This window comes from Anguilla rostrata, chromosome 4 (genome assembly GCF_018555375.3).
Source record: "Anguilla rostrata isolate EN2019 chromosome 4, ASM1855537v3, whole genome shotgun sequence".
Classification (NCBI taxonomy): domain Eukaryota; kingdom Metazoa; phylum Chordata; class Actinopteri; order Anguilliformes; family Anguillidae; genus Anguilla; species Anguilla rostrata.
Genome location: NC_057936.1, coordinates 17,684,540 through 17,701,823, shown reverse-complemented (window position 1 = coordinate 17,701,823; position 17,284 = coordinate 17,684,540). Strand labels below are relative to the sequence as shown.

General features: G+C 40.1%; 1 protein-coding gene across 1 annotated transcript; it reads right to left on the bottom strand.

Annotated features, from left to right (window-relative positions):
* Window positions 1–3,857: 3,857 nt before the first annotated feature.
* myd88 (MYD88 innate immune signal transduction adaptor) lies at window positions 3,858–10,475 on the bottom strand. Its single transcript, XM_064331056.1, has 5 exons — window positions 9,743–10,475; window positions 9,033–9,146; window positions 8,409–8,589; window positions 6,838–6,929; window positions 3,858–6,098 (listed from the first exon to the last, which is right to left on the bottom strand). The coding sequence occupies exons 1-5, from the start codon at window positions 10,047–10,049 to the stop codon at window positions 5,944–5,946; spliced, it is 849 nt and encodes a 282-aa protein (XP_064187126.1). The 5' UTR covers window positions 10,050–10,475; the 3' UTR covers window positions 3,858–5,943.
* Between the last annotated feature and the right edge of the window lie 6,809 nt (window positions 10,476–17,284).

The window sequence follows — 17,284 nt, the reverse complement described above, 5'->3', positions numbered from 1 at the left end:
AAGAACTGTTCAAAATGTATAGAACATTTTTGTGAGGGATAGGATGTTTTTTCCATCCCCACAAAGTATGCATGATCATGTCAATACCAACTTTCAGCCAAATTTAAGCAACCTCATGAAATGAAATGAACATAGATATGATAGATGCTATCATTAAGTCATTCTTTAAAGCAAGCGGTTTATGTACTGCTTGTTTATGCAACCCTGCCCCACAGGTGAGTCATGCCACCTGGTGAAAGTGGATATGATATCTTGGGAGTATGTTGGAGCTTTTCCCAATTTCCAACTGCAAAACCACTCAGGCATACTGAGCCATAAAGGCTCTCAGTTTTCCAAATTGGTTACATTTCCTGTGCAGTTGATTTCTTGAGCATTTCTTGTGCAATAGACCATTGGCTGGTCCTCTTTCTATGGTATTTTATCTGAATATAAATCTATTAATTTTCTGTAGTCATAACATAGCAAAAAAGAAAAACAGTCAGATATGAGAAATGTGAGTAATGGGATAACCGTTTAAACAGGCACTTTTGTTTTATTGTTTATTGTTATTATAAGAGCTTTTTATGTAAATTGTACAAAAATCTTTATCTATTTTTGAAAACATAGTATGTCAGTGAATGAAAATTTGTGTCAGATGCTTCCCTTGCTGCTTCAGTGTGTTGAGCAGTTTCGGAAGGCAGCACAAGGTCTGTCTGTGCTTTGCTGCCATTCAGTGGACGCCAGTGGTATTGCATATATCAGTCGCAGCCAAGTTAAAATGCTGCTCTGGTTGTCTCATTACTGAGACTCTGTAGCACTAGATCAGATCTGGTCTAAAACAGGCTACTGATGAAGGGGCTGGATTTAATCCAGATAACTTTTGTGTTTTAATCCTTTGGAGGAACACAGTTGTTGACCAAGATGGCCAATTAAAATAAACTACTCTGAAATTAATAACCATACCGTGTGTGTGGTGTGGTAAAACTAGGGCTCCCAATTAGTAATGGGCACCATGTGAAATTGTTACTGACTGAAATGGTTACTGAAACTTTTTTCATGTACAAAACCAATATGAACTGTGATAAAGTAGGGATGTAGAATGTTGTGTTATGATTTGCATATTTTCCAGGCTCAAAATTATGGTCGTAGTCTGGATATGTTTAGTATTTAAACATTCCATTTATACCCCAGGTTCCAGCTCTCCTGGGATAAGACTGTTTATCTGTGTGTTATTCTCAGTATAACTGGATTCCACACTGCAGCTTCCTGGCTTATTGATATGTATGACCTTTTTTAGCTACAAACAAAACCCTGCAGAAATAACAAAGGGTGATGTTTCCTGCTTGCAGTCCTCAGATATTGGCCACCTTGTTAATATTAATAAGGGCATTGTCCATAGCATGATTGTATCAAATTTGAGCTGATTAGTAGTCAGTAATAATGTAAGAGGAAGCTACAAGACAGATAATTCACCCTGGATTTATATCTATTTGTTTGAGATAATATTTCATACCAACTGGTGTGATATGCACATGCATATCCCAGTTATGTCAACATGTTGTTGTAAATGACACCTCTTCTGAAAAAGACAACCAGAAAGCCTCTTTTCAGTATCTCATCATTACAACACTGAGGTGTTAAAGGATATTGCTTAAAGGATGTTGTTTGGTGCCATACTGCCTTATAAGTTACTTGGATATCTAAACCAGACTATTTCACACTGCTTTGGTTTCTTCATCTCTGCTGTGCCTCAGTCAGACTGCTGCAAGTCATCTTGCCATAGTCTCATCAGATTAAGGTCTGATAAGAAGGATGGAAAGAATCTTTCATAAGCAAAATATACCATTGTGAGGTCTTTTTATACCTTGTTTCAGTCTTTCTCTCAGCTCTAAGTCTTCTCTTAATGGACCCAGTTGGCTTTGCAGGTACCTCCAAAACAGGTAAAGATAACTCCAGAACTGGTTGTGGGTAACACTAATAGTTGATGGAGTAAAAATCCTATGTCCATAGTAAGCAGGCTCCTTTCCATAGTCCTGCAAATGGGAACACTGCCACAACCATTTTTCAAAATAGATCTGAAAGCTAACAAACAAGGGAAAGGGAGAGGCTGACATCTGTTACTTTTTAATGGAAGTATTATTTTTCACTGTTTCACAGATGGGAAAGTGTTAATGAAGAAATACTAATATGAATGACTGTCAAAATATAATTAGAAACAACATTTTGAAAACTACCATTGGTGCAAAATGAGCAAATAGTATCATCCACCATTAAAAGGGAAAACCGCTTCTCCAATCAGATATAAATAAGACTGCTTTGGGGCCAGCAAGAATTGAGGGGAACATAATGAGGCAAAACACAGGTGAACAAGACTCCTTAAGCAGACTGTGTGAGGCCGAGTAACAGTGCCTGCAGCAGTTTTCATTTTGGGTCACATGACTCCCAGTCACTGGCAGCGCCAAGGAGAAGTTTAAGCTTGGCTCTGACAGAGCATCATTAATTTTACTGCGTTGCTATGAGATCCTGTGCTATTTTCTATGTGTGCTGTAGCATTATTATAACATTATTCTGGGGAATGCATGCAAGTTTTCTTTATTTGGGGATGAGACACCCGAACCCTTGTCAGACTCTTGTACATAAAAATATATAAATGGAGGAAGCCAAGTCTTACTGTATACAGAGATTTTAAAAGTCTGACTTTTTGAACAGCCATTTCAGTAGTGCAAGTAACAAGAATTAACGGGCCCTTTAAGCAATTTTCCCACTGCTTAGGGGGGTGGGGCTACAATTGGTCTGGCACAATTTAAAAAAATGGAAGTACCATCTTGTAATTACAAATGTCCATGCAAGCCACCTACTTAGACGCTAACATATAGAAATCACATTCAACAGGTGGAATCAGCATGTACCTTTGTTTATAGACTGGTGTCAATCCATATATGATAAAGATATGTAATTAAATACTATATCACTAACTATTTTGTGTACCTTGGGGACTTTTAACTCTCAGGGAGGCAGAAGTGTCCTGTATGCGCATGTTCCTTGCGGTGTTTCACAGAAAATGTTATCAACCATGACATGATCATTATGACCCAGTCGTTCAAGTTGTGAACACTCGTACACAGTTAGCAAGCTAGCTAGAGACTGACCTGTCCTGCCTCAAGCATAAAGATGATTTAAAATGGGAAAATGCATTCACGTTATTTAAAAACATTAAGTTGTACATTTTCTGGTAGTTTTCCTTTTTCCTTGACATATCAGTAGATGTACTGTAAGACATTTCCTTTCACAGACACTCAGATGGAAAAGCATCTTAATGAAAACTGAAAAGTGCAAATTTTCAGTTTTCAATCTTGCTTACAATTAGAATTCATTCACATTTCATAGGAACTGCACATATATGAGATATGTGACTTTCCTAATGTGTTCTTATCCTATTGTGAGAAACAGGTAAGTGGTTATTCATTTAGATAGAGGTTACAGTGAATTGGGGAGATTGTGGACTAAATGTTTTTGTTTTTGGGCAAATGTGGTTTATGAGTTTACAAGGAATGAACCATGCCAGACAATCTTTTTGAACATTGAAGGAGTGAAACTAACAATTACTTTTTATGTAACCATCTACACCCTGTATGCAATTTAGTACAATGTTCCATGCTAAAACAGAGGCCCCCACTTGATATAGTGTAAATTATGTAAATTATGTTTTGATATTGCACATTATACATAAAAATCGAGCGTATATTATATTCAGAGAGTAATATTCCAAAATTTGTGTAGATGGTATTCCATGAGAGGCATTGATTTAATTTCTAGTGTTAGTGAGAACATGTAATTGTCTTGTGAGGTGTGGTAAAAAGTATTCAGGTTGTCATGTGCACAGAGCAAAATACTTACTGTATTTTAGCATCACTTTATTTTAAAAAAAAAAGAGTGCTGGGAGATTACTGTTAATTAAACAAATAAAATTGGTACCATTTGATATTTCCCCTTGACATAGATTGAGCAATGCACATTGCCATTTCAAACATGTTTTCTGACACTGGCTGTTTGCATTTTCCATTGTACAATCACTTACCAACAATAACAATACACAGACCACAAAAAAGAATACAAATTAAAAAGTACTTCCACTTCCAAAAAGCCGTAATGTACCAACATATTAAATGGAAACTATATCACATTAGTCTTTTTGTTGGTTGCTTTTGTATTTTTTACATTGTAAACAGCAAGCTCAATTGCATTTCAGTTTCTTTACCTTAGACGTTTATCTAACCCATTTGTGCTGACATCATGATGATGAACATCTTTCCAGATAAATATTCTGATCAAGAAAAATGAGAGATGTGGAAATGAATGAAGATCACTAGGCAAAGCAGAGCAGCATTGTCCAGCTAGGCCTATTAATTTGCTATATAGTTTTTAGCTAAAATAATACTGTCTGGAGTATTCTGGCAATATTTTGGATCTTCGCTACATTCAATAAAAAGGTTTGGAGTGCTATACTAGTTTATCATTTTAACAGGACATAATGATCATTCGTAAAGAAAGGAAATGTATTGTGCTTTCATCTTTTTATATGGAACCAAGACAAATTGACAAAGAAATCAAAAATGTACGGTAGCTCATTGTAGGTATGATTACTAAAGCTTCATGTCAAAAGCGTCATAGTTCACAAGCACTGCATAATTATGATTAATGACAAAATTAATTTGTATTAACAAGAACAAGTGCACACAAAGCTGCAAGCACCATTTGCCTAAGTAATGCCAATGATAGGTCTGATCAGCTACGTATGGCTTCGAGCGAAATATTAGGAAGAAACACTCCACACCACAATTGCAGTTTCCCATGGAACAAAACCCAATTTCCAATTTACATCATCATGCAAACAAGGACTGAGACTACAAACCAGTAGTTCCTAACCCTGATCCTAGAAAATCCCCTTGCCTGCAGTTTTTGTTTCAACTTCAATTGCAATTCCAGAAGTATAAAAATATTTAACGGGTTTTAAACATTATTAATAGCTAATGATGGCTGATGTATTCTCTTGTCATTAAAAACACATGCTATTTTTTTTTTACAAATAATTATTATTCTCTATCATTTTAAAGACTTTGTAAATCATTCAGATCAGTTTTCATTTATGAGCCAAACCTGCACTATGCAATTTACAATTTACTTTTCAATGATCTGAATTCATAAGGAAAAGGTAGGGATGTAAACCAGCATACATCATGGTACACATCAAACCCCTGTAGACTACAGCAGTGTTGCAGAGCATCAATAAAACAATATAAATTGCCTCGATATCCTTGAAAATGTATACTGTCCCAGCAACCCAACCCAAACTCTGACCAATTAGAGCAGAATGTGATCCAGAATGTGATCCAGGATCAGTTTAGGGCAGGGGTTCTCAATCTTATCCAGAAAGGGCCAGTGTGGGTGCAGGCTTTTTGTTCCAACTGGGCAGTTATATACCTGATTCTACTAATCAAGGTGCTTAGCAAAGATTCCACAGGGTTGATTAGTAGAATCAAGTGTGTTACTGCTTGTTGGAACAAAAGCCTGCACCCACACCGGCCCTTTCTGGATACGACTGAGGACCCCTGGTTCAGGGCATTATAAGTATCCTGACATGGAGCGTTCCTAGATAATCATCATTATTCAAGGACTCTTAAGTGCCTCTGATAAAATCCTGTTGCTTTTTCAGTCTTTGATTTTATATTTCAAAACTCAATGTTCATGAGGCCTCTTATTCACAAAAAAAAAAAAAAAATCACTGAGCAAACATGGAAATTTGCATGAAGTCTTCAGCGTGGGTCTATGTCGCAGAAGAGCTGGAAAATAAGCAATGCGCACAGGCTGTCGGGCCTTGAACTTCCCTCCAACTACCACACACCCAAATACAAGCAACGCTACTTCCGAAAAGCACACACAACGTGGTGATTTGAGAGTAGGCCATCACGGGAGAGACAGAGCTCTAGCCAGTCTGCCCCAGAACCAAGACTGGGTGCAGGGCCGGGTGTAGTCGCATACAGTCAGGAAGCGCAGGATGCTCGGGAAAGGCTTCTTCATTGGCTTGTACAACACTGGGATGAGACGTTTCTTTTGCGCTCCTGCCAAAATTTCAAGAAATGAGTCTTAGTTCTACATGACAGTAGCTGCTAGAGGATTCCACTAAACACATACAACTAAAACACAGAGCATTTCCATTTTTATTAATACCGAGAAAAAAAAATCGTAACTGCAAAATTAAATGCATTTTTTTTCTGGAATGAAAACAGACATGTTTAAATTTGTATTTCATTTTTAATCACATCTCTCAGTAAAGAGAGAAATCTGGCCTCAACCATCACTGACATAAAGCTTGCACCTGGCCATACATCAGTCAAGCTAGATGGGCATTAAATTCAGATATATAGACCTCAATCGACAGCTGTTTACTAAAAACTGAAGCATCAGTGATAATGAACTCTTTTAGAGGTTCTTTTCTCAGTTTGTCTGCACAATTTTTAATTTCTTTTCTCTGCAAATTGGGAAAGCCCATCCCATTACTGCAAAGTCCTCAGTGAAATTGACTGTCCTATATACAGTTAGTGGTCGATTGCCTTTTCATTCTGCAATCCATCAGCTAGGGTGCGCTGTTATCGCAGCTGGCACAAGCAGCAATCTCAGCCAGTCTGCACTGGCATGTGGGTTCAATCTGGACTGCATCAATGCACCAAGAACATTAGGACGTGAAGTGGGCCTGTCATCTGACAGCCCCATTACCGTACTTCTCTTCACACTCAACCAGGAGACGTACTTCTTAAGTGGGCATTTTGGTAAAAAGGAATGAAAGTGAAGGGACATTACCTGGACAGAGGCTGAGAGCAAACTTGGTTTGAAAGTCGCATGCTTCACTGTCAAGGTATTCATCCGAAATCACTGCAACCATTCTCTTACACCTTGACGGAAAAACACACCACATTTAGTCAGACATTAAAGGTGTACCCTACTTCTCATTATGAATGGCATGAGCGCTAAATAGACAATAAAAAAGATCCTCTTCCCCTTGTATCGTTTTGTCCTGCTCTGCCAAACTATCCTCCGTGCCAGTCCTACCTAAAAGTGCTCTCACCATACAGATGTCAACACCTCTCAACTAATGGTCAGACAACAACCAACCACCTGTGCCTTGGGCTGTATTCACACCCACTATCAGTCTGTCCATCTTCTCCAGTCCTCACTTTCTACTGGTTGTTTGTCTTCAAGGAGGCAGGCGTCACATCTTTGACGCGGAAAACATTTCTACTGTCACAAATTGTCATTTGGTCTCTGCTTCATTTACTCTCTAAAACCACTGAGCCAAGGCTTCCTTTCACAGAATACCCTTCTTAACTCTTTCCAGTCTGGCTTCAGGGCTGACCAATCCACAGAGACAGCCCTCATCTCCATCAATAAAGCACTTCCATTACCTAGAGCATCTTCCCTTTCTTCTGGCCTGTCTTTTGGATTTCTCTCAGCTTGTGATACAGTTGACCACCAGCTTGTGACACAGCTGACCACATGCTCCTCCTCTTTACCCTAACTACATTGGGATCTCAGGCACAGCTCTAAAGTGGGTTGAATCCTACCTCTCTGGATGTTCCTTTAGGGTTATTCTGGAATTGTGGCTTGTCTAGACCACATAATCTTCCAGCAGGTGTTCCCCAAGGTTCTATACTCAGCCCCCTCCTGTTCTTTTTCACAAGCAATTTCTTTGTTCTATCAACTCTTCTCACAACATATGATGATATTCTAATTTCTTCTCCTTTCCTCAAGCTGGAACTCAAGCAGTGCATCTCATGGTGAATGGCAAACTGTTGCCTGAACTTTAACCTGGTTCAAACTGAGGTTATCTACATTCCTCCCTACCGGAAGCCCTCTCATTAAATCTGGATGCTACGCACTCACAGCACTTGTATAAAAAATAGCCTAGGCGTCATCTTAGATAACTAGTTCCTTTTCTTGTTTCAATGTTCCTTTTCTTTACAACATTGGTAGAATCAGTCCCTCCATTCCCACCTACTCTACTCAGCTCCTAGTCCAACAACTTGTTCTGACATTGTGACTATTGCACTTCTCTGCTTTCTTAGCACCCTGACTGTGTAACCAAACCACTGCAGCTAATACACAATGCAGCTCCACAACTTGTCTACAATCTTCCCAAGTCACCCCCACTATATCACATCACTGTTACAGCTCACATCAAGTTCAAAATCTTGGTACTAGCTTCTTTGAATACAAAACTTTTTTTGAATTTGAGCACTTCAGATAAAGACACCACTGCAAAAAAAGAAAGAAAATAAAACACTTGAGCAGTGAGGAGCAGGCGAGGGAACACCCACAAGTCTCCCACTTCCTCTCAGAGCTCATCTCCCATAATGCACTCCTGCGTGGCTGACCTCATTTCGATGAGTTCACTGGTGACAGTCCAAACACAAGTGCCCGGGAGAACATCCCTGTCGAACACACACAGTTTAAGCCTGTAGACCGTCTGCTCCAGCTGTCGGATCATCTCATGGACAAACTCAATGTCACTCTGGCAGTAGCAGATGAAGGCATCAAACATTTCGGGCATGTTGCCTGTAACCAGGGGACAACATCAACAGTGAATTCAGCAAGATTTTCTGAATGCAACATACAAATCACTCCTCATTACAAATCTCACCACAAAACATCAGTCTTAATTCTAGCAAAGCATTAATCTACCAATTCACCTCCATGTATATAGTACAAATAATTTAGGAACTTTAAAATGATCAGATTTCAAGAACTTTCATAGGCATTGTTTTGGTTGGTGCCAATTTACCGTCATAATAAACAGTATCTTATCCATTAAGCTAGCTAAGCACCTGTGCATCTTAAGTGCCGGGCCTACCTCATCAACAAACAGGGTGAGTTAATGAAGACATATGTTGCTCACTGTAGATTTTTTTGAAAATCTTGCTAGATTTAGAGCGTACTAAAAAGACGTACAAAAACACCCCAAAAAAGGAATCTGGGGAGTTCATTTTAAAAATACTGACCCATCGGATCGTCTTTCGTTGTTATGCCATTCTTATCAGGTGTCCAGCTGTCTACTTCAGGTACCTGAACTGGTGACTCCTCCTTCCGCTTCAAATATGCAATGCAGTCCTTTTCTGCACAGACAGAACACACAATACCCTCTCATTTTTTTATCTGCTAATGTGGGATATGAAAAATGACATCTACCCAATATACTTGTTGTTGAGCAGTCATGGATGAAAGCTCCAATACATAATTTGGATATTAACAACAACAACAACAACAGCTTATCATAAGATTGAGTGATTGTGGAACAATGATTCCTATACAACACACACTAACAGCAAAAATGTCTCACAAAATCCCATAAACGTTGAATGATGCCTTGACACCTCTTTGGCATGCCGTGCACCAGGGCCTGGAGGCATGTCTGTACCACTACATCCCATGTTGTGTTTACAAAGGTTTAATCACTGCAGACGTCTTAAGACCCGTGTGAAATACATTCCCTCAAATACTGCAAAATCACCCTTATATCATCGTTTTAAAATTCCAACATTAAAAGAGGAAAATAGACGATAAATACGCGAGAAACTGTCAAACGTCTGTTGTCACCAAGTGTCATGGTCGTGTGGGTAATCCACTGGGTAGGTAGGCTAATTGGTAGCCTTGTAAGTCGGTCGAGCTGCTGTAAGTTTTCGGTCCATATTGTAGCACCACTGCCACTCACCAATCAAGGAGGCTAGCTCGGTCAGAATATCCTTTCTCTCCGCTTCTTCAAGCATGGACACCAACTTTCCCACTGTGGCTTTGGGACATCGTGACTGCCAGTCTTCTAAAATCTTTGCAGTTGGGTTATCGTATTTTTCGTAGTTTTTTATTTCAATATAACTGAAACCCATCATTTCAGCCAGTGTAGCCCAGTCTGCAGCAACAGTATTCCTCGGATTTAAGTGAAGTCCAAGCTCTTTCCTCAAACTGAAATTTAAAGCTATCAACGGGATACTCGAATAATCTATGCTTGAACTGTCAGCCATATTCTCATGCGTAGACAGAGGTACAAATTCTGCGCGGAAATTTAAAAAGGGTTTTTAAAATTCACAATATAAAATATAGTCCCTAAAGTATTATTTTTAAGTTTGATTGACGGTCATTTACTAGGTAATAATGCAATTCCTGCTTCAGTTGTTGTAAAACTCAGGAAAAACTAATTTGAAGAGTATTATCGAAGTTTTGGTTTACCAGTTCTCCGTCTAAAAAGAATTCACACCAAAATTTTTAACTGGCGGTTTCATTCTTGCAGATCGAGCCCTAACCAAATAGATAAAACATTCAATGAAAATTCGGAATTGGAGCGTGGTAGTACGGATCTCATGCGTGCTATTCTGTTTTATGGAAATCACGTAGCCTATGCATCTGTCCGGTTGAAGTGATTTCCTTAGTCAGAAGAATGAGGAAATGCGCACACAACGTCATAGGGAGGAGCCACTGATCAGTACGCAGTTCGAACAAAAAGTAAAATCAATGAATTCAGAGGGTCTTTCACAATGTTCCAGAAATGCATTTTTCATAAAGATCAGATGATCTCAGCAGAAACTGGGGCGATAGATCTGAAATCTGGTTTTAGAGTTGTCATGAACAAGGCTGGAGCACTTCATTAGTGTATCACTCTGAGTATGCTTAGATATCAACAGTTGGCGTTTCTTTCGCTTCATCTTTTGTGATATATTTCTAAAAAATTTAACTTTGAAAATTGCAAAGGGATTGAAACTATGATGGTGACAGAAGATACTGGGGACCCCGTGTCTGGCTAAAATTGATATTGTGTACATTAGGGACTAAATAGTACACCTTAGTAGCTCTTATCAGTGTTTGAATTTCTCTTCCCTTTTCTTAAAAAAGATCCTCAAAATAGCTAGTCAATGCATTTTACTTCCGTCAGACATTTTGCCAAATCATTTACACGCAGCTTCATCAGAGCAGTTCTTTATTTTTGCAGTTTGCACAGTTTTTCCACTACGTTGAAAGAGAAAAAAACAACCAGTCTCTTATACACTGCTTGAATGTAACGTCATTAATGCATTGTTTATAACAACATCTGAGCGCAAAGGAAATAAACAGATCTGAAAAGAATGTGGAACCACATTAAAATAATTAATGCTGCAGAATGTATACAAGAACGTAACTACAAGAGTATTTCAATTGAGCCCCATTAGGTTGATAGTATATTTAGACAGACTTGTTTGCCACGGACGTCTTATCTCTTAAAGCAGTGGTGTCAAACTCGTGCCAGGGAGGGCCGTGTGTATGCAGGTTTTCATTCCAACCAATTAATACTGCCTTAATTGAGTCCAATTACTCATTCAGCCATATGCGTTTAACTGCATTGAAGCACAGAATAAGAAAATTTTTATTTAGACAATGCGGGTCACCATAGACGTCGGGTCACCATTGTGCACAAACCTGCATCCCTAATTCAGCAAATAATTTAACTAATTATATAATCAAGATCTGAGGCTGGAATGAAAACCTGCATACACACGGCCCTCCATGGCACGAGTTTGACACCACTGTCTTAAAGGGTTTTAAATGGGTGCCAAACAAGGTCTGATCCGTTTCAGTATTTTGTGCCAACTTCTGCTAATTAATTATTTAATTAGCTCAATCATATCTTGATTTGACATTTGTGTGAACGGCAGCTACAGCCACAGATTGCAAGTGTATCCTAAAGGTTTTACTGTGCTCAAGTACATGAGTGAACCAGCATAGCTCAGAGCTGTCAGGAAACATTAAAATCGCATGTAATAAAATTGGGACAGGGGTTAAAAAGGATATACGTTATTCAGAAACAAGGGCAACTCGCAATTTACTTTTTCAAGCCTTTCATTAGTGATTGAAAAAAAGGAATCAGTCAAAGGTCAGCTTTCAGTTTATTTCAGGAAGAGGAAGCAGAGTACCTCCTTACCTTGTTCTGTCCAGACCTTAGGTACAGATAATAAGTACAGGTCAGAAGTGTAGGTTATAGTAACCAATGTTGCATGAAATATAAGTGCAAATATAGGAGGGGAGCATGCCAAAAATCAAAATAAATGTAAGCCAACTAGTTTGCCTCTGCACCGACAAAGCGGGCCAGTTAGCCTTGGTATGCAAGACAATGGTGTGTGAATGCTTTGTAGCCAGTCAAACTGCAGTGAACTATTAGACAATATCTAACATTCTTAAACATGGGGGCAGATGCATTCCTATAAAGTAACTCCCCATAATCGAGTAAAGATAAAAAAATGTGGCAGCAACCAGGGGGCCGTCTGGGTAGTGTAGAGGTATAAGCACTTGCCTACCACTGCAGGGACCCGGGTTCTTCCGGCTTGGCCAGACGTTCCTACAAACACAATTGGCAGTGTTGGCGGGTGGGAAGCCGGTGAGGGCATGAGGCATGAGGCCTGACCGTTGCATTAGCGACTCCTACTGGTTGGTCTGGGCACCTGTTCAGCGGGGAGGGGGATCTGGGGGAGATAGCGTGAACCTCCGCATGCGTTACGCTCTCCCAGTGAAACTCCTGCTGTCAGGTGAAAAGCGGCTGGCGACTCCACATGTATTGGAGGCTGGCATGTGGTAGTCTACACCCTCCCCAGACCGACAGAGGATAACGCATCGACCAGGATTGTGATACACACAGGGAATTGGTATAACGACTAAATTGGGGAGAAAATGGCAAAGAAATTAATAAATAATGTGGCAGCAACCAATCTCTTCCTGGATTCAAAAGGAAAACAGGCCTTGTGTTAGGAGCCGGGCTTGGACTGGACCCAAATGCAGGACTCAGAGACAGTAGTAGATGGAATTCAAAAAGGGGTTTGAGTACAGACAGAGGGCGGTAGGAACCAGGGCAGACTTGGACAGGGACCGTGAGGGTAGGTGCGTAGGTCCGGGATCCGGCTTGGCATGGCGCTGAACAGGCTGTGGTAGGAACCCAGGCAGGCTTGGAGCAGGGGCTGTGAGGTTGTGAGGAGATTCGGGATCCGGCTTGGCGCTGAATGGAATACCTCCGGTGTCTGTGGCGGAGCTGGGCTGGAGACTGGGAGGCCGGCGAAGGACGGGCTGGATCGGGAGGTTGGAGCTGGGGAGGTAACTGGGGAAAACAGGGGAACACGGAATAAGACGCAACGCAGACAACACGTAGGTATGACAGACAGGGGCACACTGAACAAGGTGCATGAACAAACAATCAGTGGCCAAGGGAACAGTGCAAGGTGAGGAAACCGAGGAAGGTGCAGAGAAAACGGGATATAGAAAATAGTGCTAGGCTAGGTTTTAAACGCAATTGCAAGGTGTGCCACTGGGCAACAAATCAACAATCTGGCAAAGACAGAAACAAAAAGTGTGGCTTTATAGTCTGGTGCTAATTGGAATTAATCAGGGAGGGTGTGAGGAATGCGACCTGAACGAGTGTGAAAATGGCTGAGGGCTGGAAGTCATTAGGGAGTGCATGGGGAAAGATCACGCCCACCCTGTGGGGAAAAGCAAAGACATGGTGAGGAACAAAGCACACGGAACAGAAATAACCGGAACACAAGGAAAACCATATGACAACCGAAACACGGGGGCATGACACCTTGTTTCTAAAGTACAATCGTAGCTTTAGTTTTAGCATTTTCTCAAGCATTTCGACGTGAGGTTTAAATGAAAGCTGGCCATCAATTAAAATACCCAGATATTTGTACACTTGGACTTCTTCAGTCTTCTCACCATGCACTGTTACAATGCTTGAAATAGCATCAAGAGTTCAAGAGAGAGAATCTTGAAGAACTAATGATAAAGGAAAAAGTATATGTGAAACAAATTGTAATTATTTAGACAACATAAAATAAACTGAAAAACACAGAATTGTTCTTGTACATATCGTATGCAAAATCAGAAAAACTATATGTTTAATAAACCTTATTCAATTGTCTCCTCATGAATATGAAAATAAGATTTATTGTGGATTTATTTGAATTATAGCCGCAATAAGAGCATTTAAATGTAGGGGGCAGTCTCTGCTCACATGTTTTAGATGAGGAACAGGTTAGCAGACATTCCTACGCATGACTTTTTTTTCCTTTTTTCAAAATCAGTGCTTTTGAGGAAAAGCTGAAAACATCAACAGGAAGCTAGCCAGGGACATGCACAAATATCCAGAAAGGAAATCAGGTGGAAGGAAGTCTGCTCTTAAGTGACTCCTAAGTGGAGGAGATGCTGTCTGACTGAATCACTGGTTTCAACATCCTATGAAATGGAGGTTCAGAGTATGAACGAAAAGGCTAAGACAAATGATGATTCAAGTCTCACCTCCCAAAGCAAATATACTTTTTCCATACTTAAGAGCAACACATTTTAAGTAGTCCCTCCACAGCAGCTTGAATATGACCCTGGAACAGAAAGTTTTCAATGTATGACTCTCGAGTACCTAGCAGTCACTATATCAGATATACTGATCATTATCTATGTGTTGCTAAAATTTAAACAAAACTGAGTATTGGTTTATTTAAGCACTTCAGAGACTTAAATAAAAATGGTGTGTGGAAATTTGTTTAACTTCATTTAATTTTCACAACCACATTTTTTTGGTGAGCAGTGCATTTATTATTGGTGAGGTTTTATGAACCTACACCTTTAAAAGGAATTGTTTGCTGCTATGCAGTAACATTCACAAGTTCTGATGTGCACTCAACTTGCTGAGTGGATGAAAGAAGAACTCTGAATTCCCATTTAATACTAATAAGGGGAGAGAAAATGATTGATGGGGACTGAATGTGTCCAGAAAAAGAGGGTTATTAATACGGACACCTTGAAAGTTCAGAGAAAGTATAAGTTTGAAATTGAGTGAATGTGTCTCAAATAAATTTGTAAAAAGTAACAAACGATGTCTCAACAGTCAAATTAATTCAGTTCCCTGTATGTCACTTTTGGGAGAGCCAGCTATAGCTATCACAAGCCATATAGTAATTTGACTCAAACCTATGGATGCATTTTACCCTGGGTGGAGTTATACTTTGTGTTTGATCTCTTTGTCCCTTAAATTACAGTCTAAATTAAAGCCAAAGAACATTTTATTGCAAAATACCAATATCACATTGTTGAAAAAGCAAGCCATTTCAATACGAGAAAGCAAGTCATTTGTATACTCCAGATATTATAAATGAAATGCATTTATAATATCCCAACCAATGCAGCAAACTGTATTAAGCACATCCACAGTTTGGATATGCACGAGCCTTTGCTGCATACTGTTTTCCTTAGTTGTCCTCAAAGCTATGTTGTACTCCAGCAGTCAAAGCATAGCTAAGGGACTGTTCTCTAACCTGGAGATGTGGTTGTATGGAAGGTACTCTCTGTGGTCAAATGTGAACCCCCAGCAAGTGTGATCCTTAGCCTTTCACTGGGAGAAAATATCCTTCACCCCGTTCTTGACATCACCATCATCCTGCGTCACAGACCAATATTTTTTTATAGTTTTTTTGGAGTGGATGCTACATAGCTGCGTCCGGTTTCTCACTTCCTTATGAAAGGCCACTGTGCTGCCTGAGCCCAGCTGCCTGATAAGGTCACCCGCCACTTCCTCTGGCTTCCCTTGCCATGCCACTGCACTTCTGTAGAAAAACGCACTTGCACGCATTGCTGGATTTGCTCATGCTCGTTTGCCTACCACTTCCGGAAGTGGATGGCTCCACTTCGGAACCAGCTGTCTGCTTCCCACAGCCTGCTGTCTGCTTCCCTTACCAGAGAACCTGGTGAAAAGGGCATGACTTTGTCACCTCACACTTGAGCCGTGTTTCCACCGAAATTACCCGGAACTTTCAGTCCCAGGAACTACTTTACCAGGAACTAAAATGTTCCTTCAACAATAAATGGTTGTCTGCGTTTCTACCGGGGTCTAAAGTACCGCGAAGAGTAGGCAAATTAGCCCACTGACGTTGTCGTCGGTCCATCTGTCATATGATTTCTTCTGTAACCCCATACTACCACTGAAGTAGCCTACATTATTTTCTAATAACCGGGACAGCCCGGAGGGGTTTATTCCACTTATACAACGGGTTACCAACAATGACTATATATGGTTACTTTTGTATTTATTGATTTTCATATATCCTCTCAAACACATTCATTAACAGCAGAAAACATGCACACGTTGTAAACAATTAGCTGTTTTATTACTTTCTCGTCGTCAATTCCATATAGGCTAATCGCAAAATGACAAGAATAGAACGAAAACTCGGACTTGCGTGAAAATGTAAATTAGTAGTGGTACAGCCACCGTTTGCTTTCCTTCGAAGTTACTGCTAGCCGAGCAGCGAAGTGTGCCCTCCAGATGCGAACCATGCACCATAAATGAGTCCATAGTCTTCCTAGTCTTTTCGTGGAATTGAAAAATGGCAGTAAAATTGAGTGAAATTACGGCAGTCTGAAAAAGCTAAAGGGAAGATTACTAGAATTAACCTGTTATTTTACCCGGATAAAAAGTGCGGAAGGTGATTTCCAGTTTGCATGTACTGTATCACCAATGTTAATTTTGCAGAACTACCGCATACCTCACATAACTGTATCAAACGTTTTGAGTCAATTACAACGGGCTAACAAAGAAAATCCGGAAGAAAATATTCAGCAACCGAATTAATCCGTTTGAATGTTTTGGTAGCCTACGTAATATGCTGTCCCAGCACGAATGCTTAGCATTTTATAAAACGAATACTAAAGCAAGAAAAGAACAGAAGAGCACACGTTATAATTCCAAGACGTTGATAGGCTATAACCAAAAGTAGGCTACTTATGCCGCATAACATACAAGTTTGATTTGAAGTTATTATGAAAATAAATTGGTTTGCCGCTGCATATTTTCAAACATAGCGGGTAATGGCGGAAAATAAATACAACACAAACGCTACGAGTACTCGACCAATCAGAAATGTTCAGCGCTGCAAGCTCCACCCAAAAGGTTCCTGTACTTTCGGAAAGTACTACCCCCCGAGCAGGAACGTTTTGGGGGGTAAAACAAAGCCCCCAGAACTAAATTTAGACCCTAGTTCCTGCGGTGGAAACGCACTGAGTTCCTCAAAAGGTTCCTAGTTCCGGGGTATAGTTCCTGTGGTGGAAACGCGGCTTTGGTTGAACAGATCTGCTCATGTCCAACTCCTGTGCTATTGCTGTGCCATTCATGCAGCACTGAGATGTTATGGACTGTGCCATTACCCCCTGTAGTTAGTAATTGAGGACCTCATGTCAAATTTAAGATTTT